At 33.9% G+C, this 19,556-nt stretch overlaps 1 protein-coding gene across 1 annotated transcript in view; it reads left to right on the forward strand.

The window, feature by feature from the left end:
* LOC129806043 (serine/threonine-protein kinase S6KL) overlaps nucleotides 1-19,255 on the forward strand; it is a 56,304-nt gene extending 37,049 nt beyond the window's left edge. The window contains exon 7 of the mRNA XM_055854358.1: nucleotides 18,774-19,255. Coding sequence (XP_055710333.1) covers nucleotides 18,774-19,103 — 330 coding nt within the window. The 3' untranslated portion in view covers nucleotides 19,104-19,255. The remainder of the gene's footprint in view (nucleotides 1-18,773) is intronic.
* Nucleotides 19,256-19,556: the final 301 nt, after the last annotated feature.

A 19,556-nucleotide genomic window follows, 5' to 3' on the forward strand; every position in this document is an offset into this window, starting at 1 on the left:
AGTGCCTAATTAAAAAAAACTATTCCAAGTTATAGAGGCTTTATCAGGGTTAATATTTACTGCGAAAATCTTTTGCTCGAATGGGGTCGTTTTTGTAGGTGGAGGAAAATTCACAAAGATTACCACCTCTTCAGCTGAGGAAAATTGGATTTTGCAGTTTCGTAAAAACATCTGTCAAAATTATTGACCTTCGACTTTGAGAATTGTTCACTGTTTTGGGTCATACTGTGCACGCCGCTCTGAATATTTGACCCATCCAGAGATTTCACTGAATAAATTCACAAGAAAATCTCGAAGGAAAACACGCACTTTACCATCAAAATGAGACTTCATCAGATGTTTTTGTTTTGCTTCTGTTAAATCAAACATTGAACCTAAATCTGCTTATGGTAGGTGTGATTCTTTCACTGCCCATGCGATGTGTTTGAGCATTTTTATCCAATTTGCTTTGTTTTCAAGCGGAATTTTGTCACATTTTATTTTAAATTCAAAAGATGTTCTGTAAGACCGATTGGAGGTGTTAAAGAAAATTTGAGGATAACAATTGTTGTGATTAAGAGAGAATCACACCTAACCAAGCACTTAACGGGTTGTCAGAATGCAGTGCAAAAATGGTTTTCCAAGTGTCATAAAACATGTGTTAGAAAAATAGCATAAAATTGATTTTTTAATGCGTAATACCTCCTACAAATGGTGGAAATAAGTAGATGAAAGTTCCATCTAGGCAGTGATGTGCAAATTTTTTGTGTCAAAAATATTGTACAAAGTTTTTGACACAAAACTTTGCTTTTTGGTGAGAAAAATGTTGTACCAGGGCAGCTTCGTAAAAATCGGCACTAAATTTTCATTTTCCTGTAGAGGAAAATCCAAGGATTTCAAGGAATTTTGTGAGGCGGAATTATGAACGCAATAAGTAAGAGATTTTTATGACATAGTGGTAAAATTGACTTGGCTAGTGTGGCATTCAGTAAAAAATCTTAAATCTTGGACACCTTTTTTAGTACAAACCTGCAAAATCTTCCCCTATACGAAAGAAAAACTCGATTTACTGGCTAATTCTGCGCCGTTGTCAATGATCAAGTTTGTTTTAATAACTATATTCCACTCAGATTAATTAACTGGACCAGTAGGGGAATTCAGTAACGATATGACAATGTCATATGACAAATTTTCTTGGTAAATTCGGGAGCAAGATAACGTTAGAGACCAGTAAGGACCTAATGGGCATTCCAAGAAGATCTATGAGGCTCTTAGTAACGAATTTACTACATACAATTTTTTTTTACTACTATTTTCCCCTACTGTAGGGGAATTCTGTAACAACATGACAATGTCATATGAAAAATTAAAAAAAATTGTATGTAGTAAATTCGTCACTAAGAGCCTCATAGATCTCCTTTATTAAAGTCCGTTGTCCTTTCTAACACTCACCTCACAAAAGAGTTAATAAAAAGATTTAACAAAGTGTTTCATGCTTTGCAAAATGCTCGAGCTCGTTACTTAAATGCTATATTACAAAAGTTATCATTTACGTTTTACCGATTCAGAACCGAATTGAGCCGACTGCGTCACTCAAAGTTCGCCTAAAATAGCTTAGGAGTAATACAATTACTTACTTAGGTGGCTGCAACGTCCCTTTAAGGGACTGGGCATCTCGTACTAACCGTACTAACCTCCTTCAGTCCTGACAACTCTCCGTCAGCTCATTTCAGAAACATAGAATTGGTTGCAATCGAACAGACCGATCTATTGGAGATTTCTTGCGAGCTTTCGTAACATTTGCTTTTACGGGAAGGGGTTGTTAGCCCCTTTCCAATCCTCTCTAGAAGGACCAGATCGCTTGTTCGTTATACATTCTTCAGACCTAAGGCTTAGCTAAACGGCTTAACTTCTCTAACTGGATGTTTTTCAAAGTTTTTGGGAATATTTTGATTTAGGATTAAATACAGAAAGCAAGATCAATTAAATTTTCGAAAACCAGTAAAAGCATTTGCTATTTAGGATTTTGAAACCTTCGGGAACTGGGCTAAACCTTTAGTCTGATGACCACTTTAGCCTCAGGTTCGTGACTTTTCATTCGGGTTAGTTACCCAATCTTCTATCACTCACCTGAGTGTACTGCAGCCTACCAGGAATCTAGCCCGATTGGAGATGAACATAGGAATTGAGAGGAAGAGGCTATATGTCGCATTACACCTTTCCCATTTAGGCCCCGAGTAATACAATTGATTCTTGTATAAAAATTAGTTATCGATTCATTACCGGTTTTTTAACTGATTGCAATCGGTTTAGACTTGTCAGAAATTCCGAGACCTTTCCAATGAACCCAAAAATGAAGTAATTTAGTTGAGAAATATGCTCTTTACAGCCATTTTGGCTTTCGGTCTTGAAAAACCGCAATTAGTCAACGTTCGAATCAACGAATTCACCCGAAAATTATGTTTTCAGCTGGATGGACATCGGTTAGCTTTTGGTGTAAACTAAGTAAGTTCTCTCTGATGTACCTTCAAATCGGTATAGAAAAAACCTCTATCGGAAAGGGCTCTCAAATCGGGAAGGCTATTACTGAACGAGAGAAATAGAGCTTGAGAATAAAAAAAAAGATTTTAAACAAATAAAATAAATGCAAATATTTTTTATTTTTTAAAATATAGGAAAATTATATTTTAAAATTAAAAAAGAAATATAATTTCCCTCAATAAGAGAAATTCAGCAGGGTAAGTTTATAAAATAATTAAATACTTATTTTCAATTAAAAGTTTAATGAGCTATTTGCTGACTCTAATGACTAATGACTTAATACATAAATATTTTAATTTCTTAATAAGCATCTGATCTGATTAATGTGATGGATATTTTGCTAATTTATTTTATTGTTCCTTTCGATGTACACAAGACATTTTATTAGAGCACTATAAGGATTTATCGAGTTATTCTTGATTTGTTTTACTGCCACAAGTCTCAGGGGTTCTGTAAAAAAGCATTTAATGCAATAAATTGAAGGGTCGGTGAATCTGGTGATGATGCCACATTATCCCTGCAATAAAACTTTGTATAGAAAAATGCGTATAAAGAGGTAGAACATAAAAGTGTCATTTAAGAATGATGGCATTTTGCAAAAAGATTTAATACAAAAAAAGGCGCATCACAGAGAGAAGAGAAAACAGCTTTATAAATAAATCTGAAACTGAAGGAAGAAGCTTCATTATCGTTACTTCTAACTGGTTCTAAATTTAGAATCTTGAGCCATAAGCAATATTTCCTTTTATGTCACTCTTCTTTTGCCCATGATCACCTGAAGATGACCGGGTGTTTATACCATGATGTTGATGGAAAAAAATAGCTACAGGAATGAGTGATGATGAAGGGGTTCAGACTCAGGCGTGACCTTGCTACTCTCTAAGAACAAAATAACTCTAATTACAACTTCACTCAATTCATCATTAAATGGCGTCAAGTCAATAGTAATTAAAATGCATGCATGGTAGTATTTTGCACTGAGATGGTGAATCCTCAATTTGACGACACTTTAACTCTTTAATGGTTAATGCAACCGGGGGTTTTTATTTTGCAAATTCCTCTATTATTGCTCGAGATCCACAGAGAGAAGGCAATAGGTATTGTAATTCATTGTATTTTTGATATTGATGTGTATACATTTAAATGAAAATAATAACTTGTCGTTTGTCGAGGGATGAAACTGTGAGAGACAGGGACTTGAGGGTTTTCAGAGGACCTAATAAATTAATTATAGAAACGAAGCATTACTTTATTTTTCCCTCTTTTCCTTTTCAACGAATTTTTACATAATCCTTTAAAAACTGCATAGCTTTTTTGTAAATAGAATATCAAATTCCTTAATACTTTGTACATTCTATAGTCTATCTATGATAAAAATTTGAAATATCGATTTCTTTTATTTTAGAAAGATATTAAATTTTGAAATCTCTAGTAAAATTATAATCGTTTCGAAAGATTTGTTGTTATTTTTTAAAGGGCCCAGCTGTTTAAATGTAGGTACTACAAAATGCATCAATCCTCTCCTTCAGTAATAACCTTCCCAAATTGAGAGCTCTCACCGGTTGAGGTTTTTCCTTTACCGATTCGAAGGTATATCAGAGAGGACTTACCTAAAAAAAACGTTGAAGTTCGAAAATTTTCAAATGTGTCTTGTTCTTGCAAATATCTCCTGTAGTTGTTGCTTTAAATTAAATTAAATTAAATTTCCCTAATTGTGTCTTGATTTAGTTTTAAGCCTATATAGAATACTTACTAATATTACTACATAGAATACCCATCAGCTTCTGTAAGTGTGAGTATCTCCTTATGGCGTTTATACACTAGCAAAAATTTATGATTTTGTGTAATGGCCTTTATACACCAGAGAAATTTATATCCATGTTGTAACAAATTCCCTATGCCTGTGTAGGAAAAACACTTCAATGAGCCCAAACACAAGTAGATTTTGATTCTCCAATAGTGTCTTGGATAAATCGTAAATGGAACTCTATTTGTACAAAAAGTCTTTGAAGTTCGAAGAATTCAAATTCAATTTCGAATTTTCATACTAAATTTTCGAACAAGGTGAGGAAAATTTATCAAATATCAGAATAAAAAGCTGGCAAAAGAGTTGCTCAGTGATTATGGAGTGATTACTTACTAAAGCAAGAATAGTAAACGTCGTTATTCTGTTTTTTCCTCACAACAATGTGAAGACCGTCACATTTTGACACTTGAGCACTTCGAAATTCGAACAGGATGTAACTTCCGCCACCTTGCGAAATTATTAAGAAGCTAGAAAGTCTCTTTTTTGGATCTTTAAATAGATTTTCGAATTTTTCAAGATCTACTTGTGGATGGTAAGAATACCGAAATTCGAAATGGCAAAAGCGGCGAGTATGTGAATTTGAACTTTAGGCTTCTGATAAATTTTCGAATAAGATTAGCATGGCTTTGTCTCTTCGAAAGGTTATTACTGAACGTAGCCAATTAGGTTGTGTTGCCCTATCTTAAAAATCTGATAAAAAAAAACTTTTTTTTTTTACGAAAATTGCTTACGAAATATGAAAAGGCATTAACTTAACATTTCAATTGAGAAAATAATTGGTTTTGTAAAGCAGGGATTTTGAAAAATTATTTTGAACATTAAACTTTTTAAAGCCGGAAGGTGAGCAAAAATGAACAGGGCTAGAGTTAAGGCTAAAGCTTAGGGGGTTTACGCTCTTGTTTAAATGGGAATCAAACGTAAACATAGGGGATTTAATATGGTGTACGATAATTTGTTTTGACCATGAGTGTAAATATTGTCAGGAAATGGAATTTCGATCTTCTTGACTTGTTCTTCTCTTTATTAGGTGAGATTCTTAACAATCTCACCTACTATAATCCTAACAAAATTTCATGTCGTCCGATCGACCTCAAACTTGGCCAAAATGTGTTTCGCCACTTCCTGATCACGAATATATATGTGGCTATTTTACGTTCCCGGCCGGCCGGCCGGCTGGCCGGCCGGCCGCTCTTTGGAGCTTAATAGCTCCTAAACTAAAAAAGATATCGACTTGCGGTTTTCGGCAAAGGTTATATATCGGGTGAAAATTGCAACTTGGTGCATTGACCCCCCACCCCCCACTCCTCCTTCCGCCATTTTGAAGACCCCCCTTTTTTTGTTTTCTCAATAGCTCCGCCCCTATGGCATCGAGCGGGCTCAAATTTTAGTATGTTATAGCTGGGCCTTAGAGCTTTCCATCAATACCAAACTTAAGGTCCCCCGACCCCCCTGACCCGAGCTATAAGGGTCCAAAAAAAAATTCTTAAAATGGCCATAACTCCGGTATTAATTGTCAGAATTTAAAAAGTGAGGGCTTTTTGGAAAGCGCTCGTGTAATGCCACTTCCCCTTCTAACATCACAAGTTCATAAAACCACCGCTAGGGGCGCTATTATTAAAAAGAAATTTTTTAAATCTTATAAGTTAAATAACTCAAAAATTCCATTGTGCATCGGGCTGAAATTTTAGTATGTTGTAGCCGTTGATTATACCTATCAAACAAAAAAAACCTTAAGTCGATCCATAACCCCTGACCCGAGCTATAAGGGGTCAAAGTTCGAACATTGACCGGCCTCTATCTCCGGTTCTAACTAACATAGCGACCTAAATTTTACCTTTTTGGTTTCGTCTCGATGAGCACTTTCAGATGGAAGTTCAAAAAGTCACCACAGGTGGCGCTGTGATAGCGTCAAAATTCATCGAAATTCAAAGTCACTTTTCTCAAAAACGGCATTGTGCAAGTTAATGAAATTTTAGTATGTTGTAGTCCAGTCTAAGACGTTTCCAAAATGGTGCGTATGCGCGCTGTGGTTTCAATAGAACCGAAGATATGAGGGGTCAAAGTTCACGAAATTAAAAAAATCATATCTCCGGTTCTATGTGACCGATTTTGATGAATGAGGGCTTAAACGAAAGATCTCACCAAATGCTACAACTTTCTAGAATATTTGAACTTCGTGGGACCAACACCAGGGGCGCCACAGTCGAAAAACCAATTTCAATATCACATAACCTCAATTATCTCGACTGTCGCTGAACCGATTTTGATGATTACTTCAACATAATTGTAGAGCACATTTGTCTCTACATTTTGTCCATACATCATTTTCCGCTCAGACTACCCTATCACTCAGATTTTGCCGTTTAAGTGTGAAAAAATTGATTTTTCCCATAATAACGCTTTGAAATCACTCAAATGCCAATTTGACTGCCTCTACTCCACCGAGACACTTAAAATAGGGGTTTAAATGGAAAGTCCCACAAAATACAACAATTCTTTGAAATAGTTGAAGTTCAACAAATCACTGCTTGGGGCACTCTCTGGATGAAAAAACCAGTTAAGAAACAAAAAACCTCGCTTATCTTGGCTTCTGAGTAATCGATGAGATCATGTTCTATGGGAAAATTATAGAGTACATTCTGGTCTACATTTCACCCATATATCACTTTTCTGTCAGTTCATCCAAATCCTTGATATTTTGGTTTAAATACAAAATTTGTATAATTTCACGAATTTGATTCAAGATAACTGAATGGCGTCTCCCAACTTCAGCTCTAAATCGAATTTGCATGCACTCCGAGTTAGCTCACGTTAAGAATCTCACCTACATAAGCCGGTTAGGATTATCTGTCCCTTTTCTTTTTGCCAACGTTTCGGTCCTATGGTGGGATCGTTGGGGCCACTTTCAGGGCATCAAAATTTTGGGAGAACAACTATTGGTTGTTCTAGGGGATTAATATTTAAAAAAAATAGAAAAAAATTAAATTTTTTGCAAAGGTCTATACTTTAAACCACTTCAAATCCGTTTTAAACCGGTTTTGTCAAGGATTTGTTAAAATTCGGTCGAGAATCAAGAACACCGGAAGTGGTTGAGACTTTGCGGAGTGCATTCGAGTATCCCACGAAGTCTGGATCACTTTATCATCCCTCTTCTATCTAGTTAAATATTCTACATGGACATTTGTCTGACAGCTTGTATTACTATATTCCCAATTTATACTAAAACCGTCGTATCTTTAAATTTTATTATGCTCGATGTTATTGCGTTTTGCATTAAAAAGGGGTACTTTTGATCCATTTTTAATTATTTTTATGACCATTTTTATGCCAGAGAAGTCTAAAACAGAGAGAATATCGTGCATTGTATCCTCCAATGAAATCTTCTATTAGTCATCAGACTCATCATTAAGATTTTATATCATTGTTTACTGTGCGTGCAATGCAATGTTTTTATCGTTTGTCCTTGCAACTCTAATCTTTGGAAAAGAGATTAGAGACAACTATCGAATTTCTTCTTATCAAGGTGTTTTGTCCTACATTTTAAAGAGAGAAGGTTTTCTTTGTGATTTTAGTTTGTATTTTCACAATAAACAATATGATTCATTAAGTCTTGAGAAGTAATCCTGAACCTTGCAGTGAATATACCTTTCATTACAAAAAGCACTATCTCTCAAAGTATTTTAATAACAAGCTCTGTGACACTGAATAATGATTAAAAGAAGATAAATTAATGCACCTAATGGATTTTCCTCATTTTTTTTTGCTGCGGGTTCTTTGCAGGTCTAATTATTAGTTGAAAACTTTGAAGATTAATCTCCAGAGTCGCTTAGCTACTTTGTATTTATGATTAAGTTTCCATGGTCAAGGTTTTGCAACAAGAAAGGTAACACAATTTTTTTTTATAAATTCATAATATGTGATAGAATTCCGAATATGATAATGCAAATTGCACCCTCCGGAAGCCTACCAAAAGGTTACGCCTTCTGTTCCACCTGGGACATGCAGGTTTATCAAAAAATGCAATTTATTCTACATTCTCAGTACCTGTTCTAGAAGTTTGTAAAGTTCATAAAATTATTAAACATTGCATGCAATTGTTATGAGCATAAAAGAACAAACAACATAAATTCCTGAGAATTGCTGGCTGGTGGATGATTTACAAATTTTACATCTTAATTCTTACCACGAAATCATTTGCTTCTGCAAATATGATAATGATTTCCCAAAGCGTGTGATGGTGATTTTTCTAACATAAAAATATTCAACATCTTAATTTATTCGGTTTTTTGTGTCAAGACAAGATTAGATGAGTGACTTTGAGATAAAGTTGGATTTTTTGCGTGGGGGGAAAAGTGTGAAAATCCAGTGTGAATTCTTCAATAAAAGATGGTACATGTCCAAGCCAGAGCAATTGCTGCATTTTGTAGAGAGAAAGAGGGCAGAGAAAGGGAGGATGCAATAAAAGGAGGGAGGACAAGAAAGAGATGATTTGCTATGTGATGGTTCTTAGGTCTAAGATAATTTTGTGTGTATGGTGTCTTGGCCTTGAGAACTGGTAACACGTGAAGTGGGGTCATTGCCGCGAAAGAAAAGGGAGAGATTCTCGCAAATCTCTTCGAATAGGAGTTTTACCGACAAAGATGGTGTTGAGAAAAATATTACTCATGATAGGGGCTACTCACAAATACATTGTGCGGGTGGCCGATTACCAAATTGCCCATAAAAGATCTAAAATTTTGAGGAAAAATTCTATTTCGGCAAAACATCTCTAAAGCTTTGACGTTTGACCTCTTATAAAATAGTTGTAGTAAGATAGTATAATTCAACCTAGGGTCCAAAAAGCCATAAGACGGCGATGGGCTCTCAAAGGAGACGGTAATTTCAAATTAAAATTTTAACGGCAAAACCGTTTGTCTTTCCATTCACAAGTAGATCTTGAAAAATTCGAAAACCTCTTTGAAAAGCCAAAAAAGAGACTTTTTTACTTGATAATTCCGCAAGGTGGCTGATGTATCCTGTTCGAATTTCGAAGTGCTCAAGTGTCAAAATGTGTCGGTCTTCAAATTTTTGTGAGGAAAAAAAAAACAGAACAACGACGATTGTTGTTCTTGCCCCATTATTTAATCACTCCATAATTACTGAGTCTTTCCGTACAGAAGTAGATCTTGAAAAATTCGAAAATCTATTTGAAGATCCAAAAAAGAGACTTTCTTACTTCTTAACACTTTCGCAAGGTGGCGGAAGTAACATCCTGTTCGAATTTCGAAGTGCTCAAGTGTCAAAATGTGACGGTCTTCACATTTTTGTGAGGAAAACAAACTGAACAACAACGATTACTGTTCTTGTCCCATTATGCAATCACCCCATAATCACTGAGTAACTCTTTTGCCAGCTTTTTAGTGTGATATTTGATAAATTTTCCCCACCTTGTTCGAAAATTTAGTATGAAAATTCGAAATTGAATTTGAATTCTTCGAACTTCAACGACTTTTTGTTCAAATAGAGGTCCATTTACCTTTTATCCAAGACACTATTGGAGAATCAAAATCTACTTCTGTTTACACCCAGTGTGTATTTTAGTAGCAGGGAAGGTTTTCAGGCTTCGTACGTACTATGGCTTCGAACACTTCATATATTTTTCCCATATGAATCTTACTTGTTTTTTTCAGGAAAGGTTAGATTAATTAAAGGAATATGAGAAAAATACGAAGTGTATGAAACCAGAGTGTGTGCGAACCCTGAAAGCCTTCCCTGCTAATAAAACACACTCTAACAAAAAAAAACTAGTAAAAAGGAACCGGAGTTCGTCGGAAAGTGGAATCACTCTTAGAAAAACGACAACTCTTCCTAAAGCTTTCGGCTCGGTCTCCAAGCCTTTATCAGTGGCTGAAGCATAAAGAGAGCTTTCTTTATATCCTTTTTCAAGTAACAAATCTTTTCTTCCTTCTGTACAACAATTTAACACTTATTAGTGGAAATGCTCATAGTTTTAGGCAGTTTCTAAATTTGGACACTTTGAGGATAAAATTGACACGAAAAATAAATTGATTAAAATTATGAATTTTTATTCCAATATTTGATGAACAGTGAATTCTATCTAAATATTTGTTCTTTTTGGAAGATTTTAACACTAAATACGTTAAATTTTGAATATGATTTGAGTTAAAATTGCTTTGTTGAAAATTCAGTGTGAGCAATTGCTTATGAGAAATATAACAGAACTTCGTGTTTACTTCAGTCTTATTTAACTGTGGTGAACTACTAACAATCTTTCCTGGCTGTTTTTAAGTGATATTATTAAATTATTCTGCTGGAGTCAATAAGGAATTTCCAGTGTTTTGTCTCTCAATCTGTCCAAGATTTTACAGGGTGTAACATAGGCTGTGGGCACTTTTTTAACAATAAACAATTCACTTTTTTACTGCTCGAACTCAAAGAAAGCAGTTACATAGTCGTTTTTTTTTCAAATTGTCACCGTTCTGGAGCTCAAACGGTAAGAGATATCGACTTCTAGTCTTCGATGACCCTCAATAAAAAAACAATATATCTAGACAACTTTTCTATCCCCTCCCCAATTCCCTTCGATCCCCTCCAAAAACATGCTCTTTTGGTTTTTCTCAAAATTTTCCCAAGCTTTTTTTTTTAATGATTTCCGGATACGTTTTGGAGGTAGTCCAGGCGAACATTTCGCCCAAACATACCTATGCCCAGAAATTCGCCATTTCGAATTATTGAAGGTCAAAGGTCAAGCACTTTGGAAGGACCATTTTCAACCGATTTGGTTAAATTTGAATTTTTTGGAAAGGTATTGTAATTTCCAACTCGGCTACATCAGTTTTCATCGGTAATGAACCGGTCAAAAACCGATTTTTGAATAATTTTACATCCCCTATTATTAACATTCCCTATAGAAACCATTTTTTTCGGTTTTTCTCAAAACTGGCCCAAGCTTTTTCAATGATTTTATATTTACGAATATTTGATTTTTATTCGACATTGAATTGTGTTACTCCTAACCTGTCTAGGGCGATCTTTTAAGTAATTATTAATCGGTATAAATTGGTTATAAATCTCTCTATGTATTGGTATATCTCTGTCTAAATTTTTGCTTTCAAGAGCTCTAGCTCAAAAGCAGTACTTGAAATAAATGAAAATAAAAAAAATAAAGCGGTAGATTGGGAAAATACTGTGTTGTAATATAGATAAATAATGCAAATTCAATTTAAAGATGTAGTATCTGAGACATAATTTCTGAGCATTTTGCAAAGCTACGACGCTTTGCCATCTTTTTTTTCATTTTTGGAAAATTTGAAGTTCTGTCTTAAAATGGTGGAAAGTTGAGGCAAGGGATATATAGTCGAAATTGAAAGTAACCCAACCCATTATTCACAGAACATCTCCCCCTAGGATAAAATTCCTTTTTCCATGATTTGCATATTTTATGTACAGTGATCAATTATTGAGTAGCCTCTCGGCTGCAAATGAACAAATATAAAATACAAGTTCTCATGAGATAGATTTAGTGTAATAGTGGTTGCATTGTGACCCAAGTCGAGGCACCTTTAACTTCATCTTCATCATCTGCCGAGAGAGACTTCTCCTTGGGCATTGCTGTGGCTGATGAGATTGTGCCGAGAATGTGGATTCGGGATGAATGTGTAGTGGCCAGGACGGAGACGGTTAATGCCAAAAGGGGGCAAACTATGCGTTGGATAAGAGTGAAGAAAAAGAGGTAGAAAATTGCAAATTCAAATAGCCAACAATATAGGTACAAGAACGAAAAACGACATACGCCAAAGCCATTCCCAACAATTGAAAGGGAATAAATCGATGTGAATTTTTTGCATAATTCCTCAGCAAATACACAATTAATTTATTTATTTATGCGTTTTGTTGAATTTACCTTCATGTCCATGACGGTGCGGAGATGATTTCTGCTCAGAGGATTTATAACATTTTATATTTTATCACCCGATGGACAGGAAAAATGATTAATGGAAAAATTGTACTGCATGTTGTGCAATTTGCTCAGTCGAGACTTCAATTACACCTTTTTTTATTGCACATTGCCTTACAATGGTACATGAAGAAAGGGAAGAAAAAATTGTTTTTCAATTTCTTGGGCATTTTTCTCAGCTTACCGACAATATCCGTTGATTTTTTTTTTAATTTTAAAACAAAAATCTCAATAGGACAAGTGCATTGAGAAACACTTTGCACGCGCAAAATAAAGAAATAAAGTAATTTATAGAATATTTACTTTCTTGGACAACAATGTACTACAAGAAAACATTTCACGCAATTTATAGATGCTGAAAACATTAAAGGGTTAGGATAAATATGAGGAAAAATTTAAGAAAAAATAATTCGTAATCCAAGACACACACCATGGTACTATAAAATAGTATTTGGATAAGCTAATGCACAAACAGTTTTCGTGCTAATCATAAATACCGTTAATTCTTGAAAGGATAAACTTTTGTATTTTTCATGTATGGAAAGCTTGAAATAAATTTATAAATGCATTAGTTGTATAAATGTTTAGTTCGTATCATCAAGATATTACAACAAGTATTCAAACAAAAAAAAAACATGATTTTTGATTTGGGAAGCATTAACAGAATCTTTGTGACTCTCTGAGTCACGCTTCCAAAGCAAAGTATAGTGTTAAAGCTAAAAAAAAATGCTAAGCGAAGACACAGTAACTGTGCTATAAAATATCAATATAAAATAATTTTAATTTGTTTTTTTTAACATTTTTTTTGAGAATATGGCAATATTTTATGGGAAATTTAATTTTTCTTGGAGATAGAGAATACATAGAACCAACTGATAATGATTTCGCTTTTTTTAGAACAGTTTTGTGTCTCGGCTAACTATATGATTATTATTTTTTTCGCTTACTCTTTCTTACTATTTCGTTTTAATTTATTTTTTATTTTCTTCTGCATTACGCTTTGATAATATGTAGCAGAATACCCGGTGAGCAAGTTTAGGGTGTAAACACAAGTAGATTTTGATTCTTCAATAGTGTCTTGGATAAAAGGTAAATGGAACTCTATTTGCACAAAAAGTCGTTGGTTTGAAAATTCGAAATTGAGTTTGAATTTTTCGACTATCAACGACATTGGGTCCAATTAATGTCCGCTTCATTTTTTTATTCAAAACACTTTTTTATAAGCAAGGTGCGGTTGTGAACAGGCGGAAAGTGTATTATCTATAAACCCTATAAACTTCTTTAGTTTTTAAATTCCGTTATTTCAATGGGAAAAAAATACTTAGGATGGTTCTTTAATGAGTCCTTTAAGTCCTTAATATTTAGAGCTTCTGTTTGTTATCTACAAAGATTATTATTTTAGAGATATTCAAAGAACAATTTTCCGCATTTCCTTTTGGTTTCACTATAATTCTCACTAAATTATCTCAAAATTATTATTAATATTATAAAATTAATAATATTCTCATTACGTAGAGGCGCCAACAAGGTATGAATAATAATTCGGAAGTTGATGAAAATTGGCTTTCAATTCAAAAGCTCAGACTGTGACTCTAGCCTACAAATGATTTTGTCAGATATAACTATCTCACATACTAACAAAAATACTATGAAAAATTATTACCCGTTACAGCAGGAAATTACCTGTAATATTTTTTTTGTAAAAGAATTGAAAAATCAATTTTCAAGTCAATCATATTTTTTTTTATGATTTTAAAGCAAAAATTATGCAATGTAGCTCACAGTGACAGGAACGATTTTGAAAATCGGAATGCACCCATTAAAAAGTAATTTTCTATTTCCGGATGTCCCATGGTGAAGAACGCAATAATCTCTTCTTTTTTTTAATATTCAATACACCATATCAGGGAGCTTTAGTGACTTTGCGGCGTCTTCTGATTTGCATACACGGCACGCGAGAATAGAACGAATAAAAAAAAACGTGTGTGATATGGAGAATATATTGCTTTACTATTCAACTCAAATATTCTGGATTCGACCTAGACATTGTCCAATCAATGTCAACGGCAGAGGTTCAAGTTATGCATTAATGGTTAGGAAATAAATAAATACCTACTATTGAAAGTTCAATTTCCGTATGAAAAATATTGAGATATTTCTGGGGTGATACTCATTGAATGCAAGTTGAAAGAAACATTAAAATAAATACGAAGTGAGTTGAAAAAAAAAGTGTCTTGTGGCCACTGGAGCAATTAACCTTTGATGAATTCTCACATGATCCCATGGCGCGTGAAGTAATATGAAAAATTTGCTTGACTGACGCAAGATGATGATGTTTATTGAAAATAAACATAAGATATATAATTCACCTGATTGGCATATTTAATTTCAATACGTCACCTTTATATCTTATGCCTCTCCTTTCCTTGTGCGTCTTCATTAAAAAATTTCACCCGAAATATCAGAAAAATTCGCACAAGGCCTCTTAATTCTACTTTGTATGATTTTTACAACATTTTTATCGTTGCATTTTGAATAGAACATTTTTTTCCTCGATTAAAGAGCAATCAAGGATTTTGTGTTTGATATCTCTATCATCTCAAGTAAATTCAATTGCCGAATTTCCAGCAAATTGCTCGTTATTTCGCTGGCTTTTGCTTTTTTTTGCAAGCATTAATGTCGAATCATTGTTCCCAATTTCGCATTTGCATTATGTGGACTTTGAGGACGGGCTCGTGAGAGAGAGAGTCGTGTGATATGACTAAAGGGGTTAAGGTCGTATGCTGATGATACATGAATTCTTCGGAAAAAAGGCAGATTTATGTAAACACATCAATAAGCTCTTGACCTCTCAAAAATGTGAGACAATTGATAAATTTTAGATACGGGTTTTAACTTTACCCTGATCACACTAATCATTCAGACTTTAAGACGCTTTACATTAATTGCTGCTAATTTTCGTTCAAAAATATTTTTATTTTGTAAACTAAGGGTAAAATGGGGTAATTTGGAGTCTATTTTGGATTTTGAGTAATTTTCTCACTATTTCAGATGGTCAAAGAGAGAAAGAAAACCTTGTAGAAGTGCAAAACTTTATTCGAGAGTAGGGGAGACTGGGGCAAAAAGTCACAAATCGAAAAATTCAAAATTCAATATCTTCCAAGGTAGAAAAGATAGCGGCTCAATTTCTTTTCTATAGATAGCCTCCATAGACCTTCTTCAATGTCGTAAGTTTCTTAGAATTCGAACAAGGAATTTAGAAAATAAAAAATATCTAAATTTTTAGCCCTATTTTTGAAATATTTTCCTTGCAGAAGATAACAATTATTACCTACTTATTTTCCAAAATTGATGCACTGGTGAATATTTCCTAAATAATTTGGATTTTTTGAATACGAATCCGCTATCTATTTTAGAATTTCACAAAAGTTCTTTTCTCCAGAAATCCTTTTATTAAAAATGACCACTTGGGGTAAAAAGTAACAAAAGGTATAGAGCAAAAAGTAACAAAAAAGTGAAGCAAACGGCGAAAAAAACGTCATTATCATATCACGCAGCTTGTTGTTTGCATTGGTCAAACGCTTAGCAGTCTTTTATGTTTTTTTTTTCTAAAATATCTTGAAAAGCGCTTTTCTTGTTTCCTCACTTTTCTCGCAGAGAAAACGGTGTTTTACAAAGATGTAAATTAATAAATTTTCTATGAAAATATGTCCTCTAGGTATATTTCAAATTTTCAAATTTACGGAAGCCTATAATGAAGCAAATCAAAATATAATAATACACCATGCCCTGATACTATTTGCCCCAGAATTTTTGAGAATACAGTAGATTCTCGCTATAGACCATCGCTCTATAGCCCACAATTTATCGACCGTTGATTTCAAAACACTGATTTTATGTTAGGTTATGTTTTTTAGTACGCAACAAGCATAATAATTTTAATATTTTTGGCAAACTTTATTAAGTAGTTGTGATAATTGTGATCCACAATGAAGAGAGCAAGGACAAGTACCACAATCGCAAAGAATGCGGAAGTCGTCGAGCAATTTCAATACTAAAAGTCGTTGATAATTAAAAAAAATTGCATGTACTATAGTGCGACCCAAGTGTCAAATCTGAAACCAAATATGGACTATAACGAGACTCTACTGTAGCCACAAAATTACCTTTTAACAATTAGCTCGATAAACGTAATTCCTTACAAAATAGAGGAAAATTACTTTCACAAAGTTGTAGAGCGGTAAATTTCCTATCTGCGCTAATTAGAAATTTTTGAAGCGCTCGAGTAGCTTGTGAAAAAATAAAATATCCGTTTTGTGGCTTTTTGCCCCAGTCTCCCCTACTTCTTTGTTGTTTTTGCCTTTTGCTATCCAAAAATTTTAGAAAATTTCGCTGTTCCAAATTAAACATAATTCCAAATTACCCCATCTTACCCTAAAGGATTTTGAATAAATTATTTCCTCGCAAATGATATACACGAATTTTTGCTAAGGAAGAATTTTTACTTAAGTCTTTCAATAAGGTCGGAAAAATAGCCTATTGCTGGCTCCGGACTTGAGGTTTAGCCCAGTTTCCGAAGGTCTCTAAAATCTACATAACAAGCAATCAATTTTATTGATTTTTCAAAATATAATGGATCATCTGCCATTAATATCCAATCCTAAACAAATATTTCTTAAAAAATCGTGCTTGATAAAGAATTAAAGGAGTTAGGCCAGATGGCTAATCCTTAGGTCTGAAGCCCCGGAGGCAGAAATATTGTGAAGCAAAAAACCGACATGGGGATAACTATATTGATTATGTAACCGGAAATCGTCGGGAAATGGAATCTCTCAAGGAAAACTCATCAACTTTTCCTAAAGCTTTCGGCTCAGGCTCCGAGCCTTGATCAGTGGTCAAGTCTGGTATTTCTCTCCTGAGATTCGTTCACACAGAAAAATTTTGACTCTAAGAATCCCCAACTAGAAATAGAGCTAGAATCCCTAGCTCTTTCAAGTTAAGAGATCGAGAACTTATGTTCAGCATTAACTGAAAAATGAAAAATGTCTACAGAATTGCAAATTGCAACTAAAACTAAATGATCAAGGATTTAGAATTAGGGCATTGGCATTCATTGGATGGGATTTGAAATTAAATTCCTGGGTGTTTCTGTTTAAGAATTTTCCATTTTTCTGTGCGTTCATAATGGTCAACATTATAAGTACACTGAGAAAAAAAAAGAAGGTGCGATTAACTTTTTTTCCCCGTAACTTTAACACTTTTTAGGCGTAAAAATATATCAACATTTTTTAATATTAATTTTACACCTTTTTAAGGGTACAATTAACATTAAAAAGGGTAACTTTAACCCATAATGAACCTAAAAAGCATAATATTTACACCGATTTCGGATCAATATTCCAGGGTAAAATTAACATTATCGGAATGTTATTTTAACTTTTTCGGATTTATCTCAGTGTACAGGGCATATGGACAATGTAGGGGCACCCCCATCAATATAGGAGGCAGAAATACTTCGCGAAAAACTGTGTAAATTTCGCATACGAAGTTACGCAAGAAAATTTTCACATCGCAGCAATTTTGATCTAGCCCCTGGCAGGTTGCCTGAAATTTAAAGCTACTTTCTCATACTTCGATTTAAATTTATATGGGATTTTGTTTTGCACTTGCAACTGTTACGCTAAATATCTAAAAATTGAGAAGTTTTTCGTATTATAAGATCCCTTACCGCGTTGAGGGATAATTATACTAAGTTCTTGTTTAAATACAATTTTTCCTCGGAACACTGTGAGCTAAGTCCGAGATCAATTTAGGGAATTGGCTTCAAATAAATAACTCCATATAAAAAAGACAACTTGCCACGTGCTTGATTTTGATAATATTTTCCTTCATTCTCTTTCCTGATATGAATTCCGATTGACAAATTCTCTTCTTAGATAGTTACACTACCCAGCGAGTATCAAATGATAACCGATTTCAATTCTGCTAACCTTAAAACAACAGTCGCGAGGCAGAACTATTTCCGAATATTTCGACAAAGCAATACTTTTAGGTTAATTTTCTAGATTTAAAGCTTACTATATGCATTTAATTTCTTTATCTTTTGTTCTGATTTGTTTCACGAATTGAAATCCAAAATTTGATTTCGTATCGTATATTGAATTCGTATTCGTATATTGAATTCGATTTCGTATTCGTATATTGAAATCGTATTTGAGGTTATATTGATATAAGTCATTACAGGTTATTTATTTGCTAATATCATTTTCAATTCCATTTCTGTTATGCAAAAGCAAAGTAAAATGCTAATTTAGGAAAAAAAAATGATTAAAAAATTGATTTATCAGTTGCAATCAGTTGTCAATTAAGCAATTTATTAATTAAAAATAATCAGCAAATTATTTGAAAATCTCCTAGTGAAGAGAAATTAATTAATAATTGACACTGATATCAATTTATTTAGATGCAAAAAATAATTTCTTTTTCCAGTATCCAATCGTGGAAAGGGGAAATGCGCCATTGGTGGCGGGAAATGGAGTGTGCCATATGCAAGTTTGTTGTCCCAAGAAGTCCCCGGAGGAATTTGCAGCCGAAGAGGAGCAATTGAGTGTGAATTTTCCGAAGGAAATTGTTAATATTCCACCGCAAGCGAAGGATCTCTTGGAGCGACTACTTACAGTGAATTCTCAAAAGAGGATAAAGTCAGTTTTGGGTCTGGAGCGAATTGCCATGTTTATGAATTTTTCTTTTGACGATTGCAAGCAGAGGAAAATGAAGCCAAGCAGTTTTATCTACAAACACCGTGAGTCATTCCATTGAAAGAAATCCAAATAAGCTTCCCACGTCGTATTATATTAGTTTGTTGTTAATCAATTAGTGTGAATTAATTGAGAATGTAAATTTCTTGTTATATTTTATTCACTGTCGCGCCATAAACTTCTTTCATTCATTAAAAATGAAACTGTTGTGAAGTGTGGTGTTTTGGCATTGTAGCAACAATTGGAAATTGTGGGGAAAATCGTGCTCGTGAATGCGGCGGGAAATGTGGTGAAAATCTCTCCATGCGCACATTTTCCACATTGCTCTGTAGCCCTGTAGAGAATATTCAGGGAATATTCAATAATGGTCAAGTGGAAAATTCAGTGAATTCTTTGGACGTGTCCATGTACGATAAAAAAGTGGATTTTCTATAAAACCTGTAGAGGAATTCTGTAACGATATGACAATGTCATATGACAAATTTTCATTTTTCGTTTTAATTTCGAAGCAGGG

This window comes from Phlebotomus papatasi, chromosome 3, assembly GCF_024763615.1.
Source record: "Phlebotomus papatasi isolate M1 chromosome 3, Ppap_2.1, whole genome shotgun sequence".
Lineage (NCBI taxonomy): Eukaryota > Metazoa > Arthropoda > Insecta > Diptera > Psychodidae > Phlebotomus > Phlebotomus papatasi.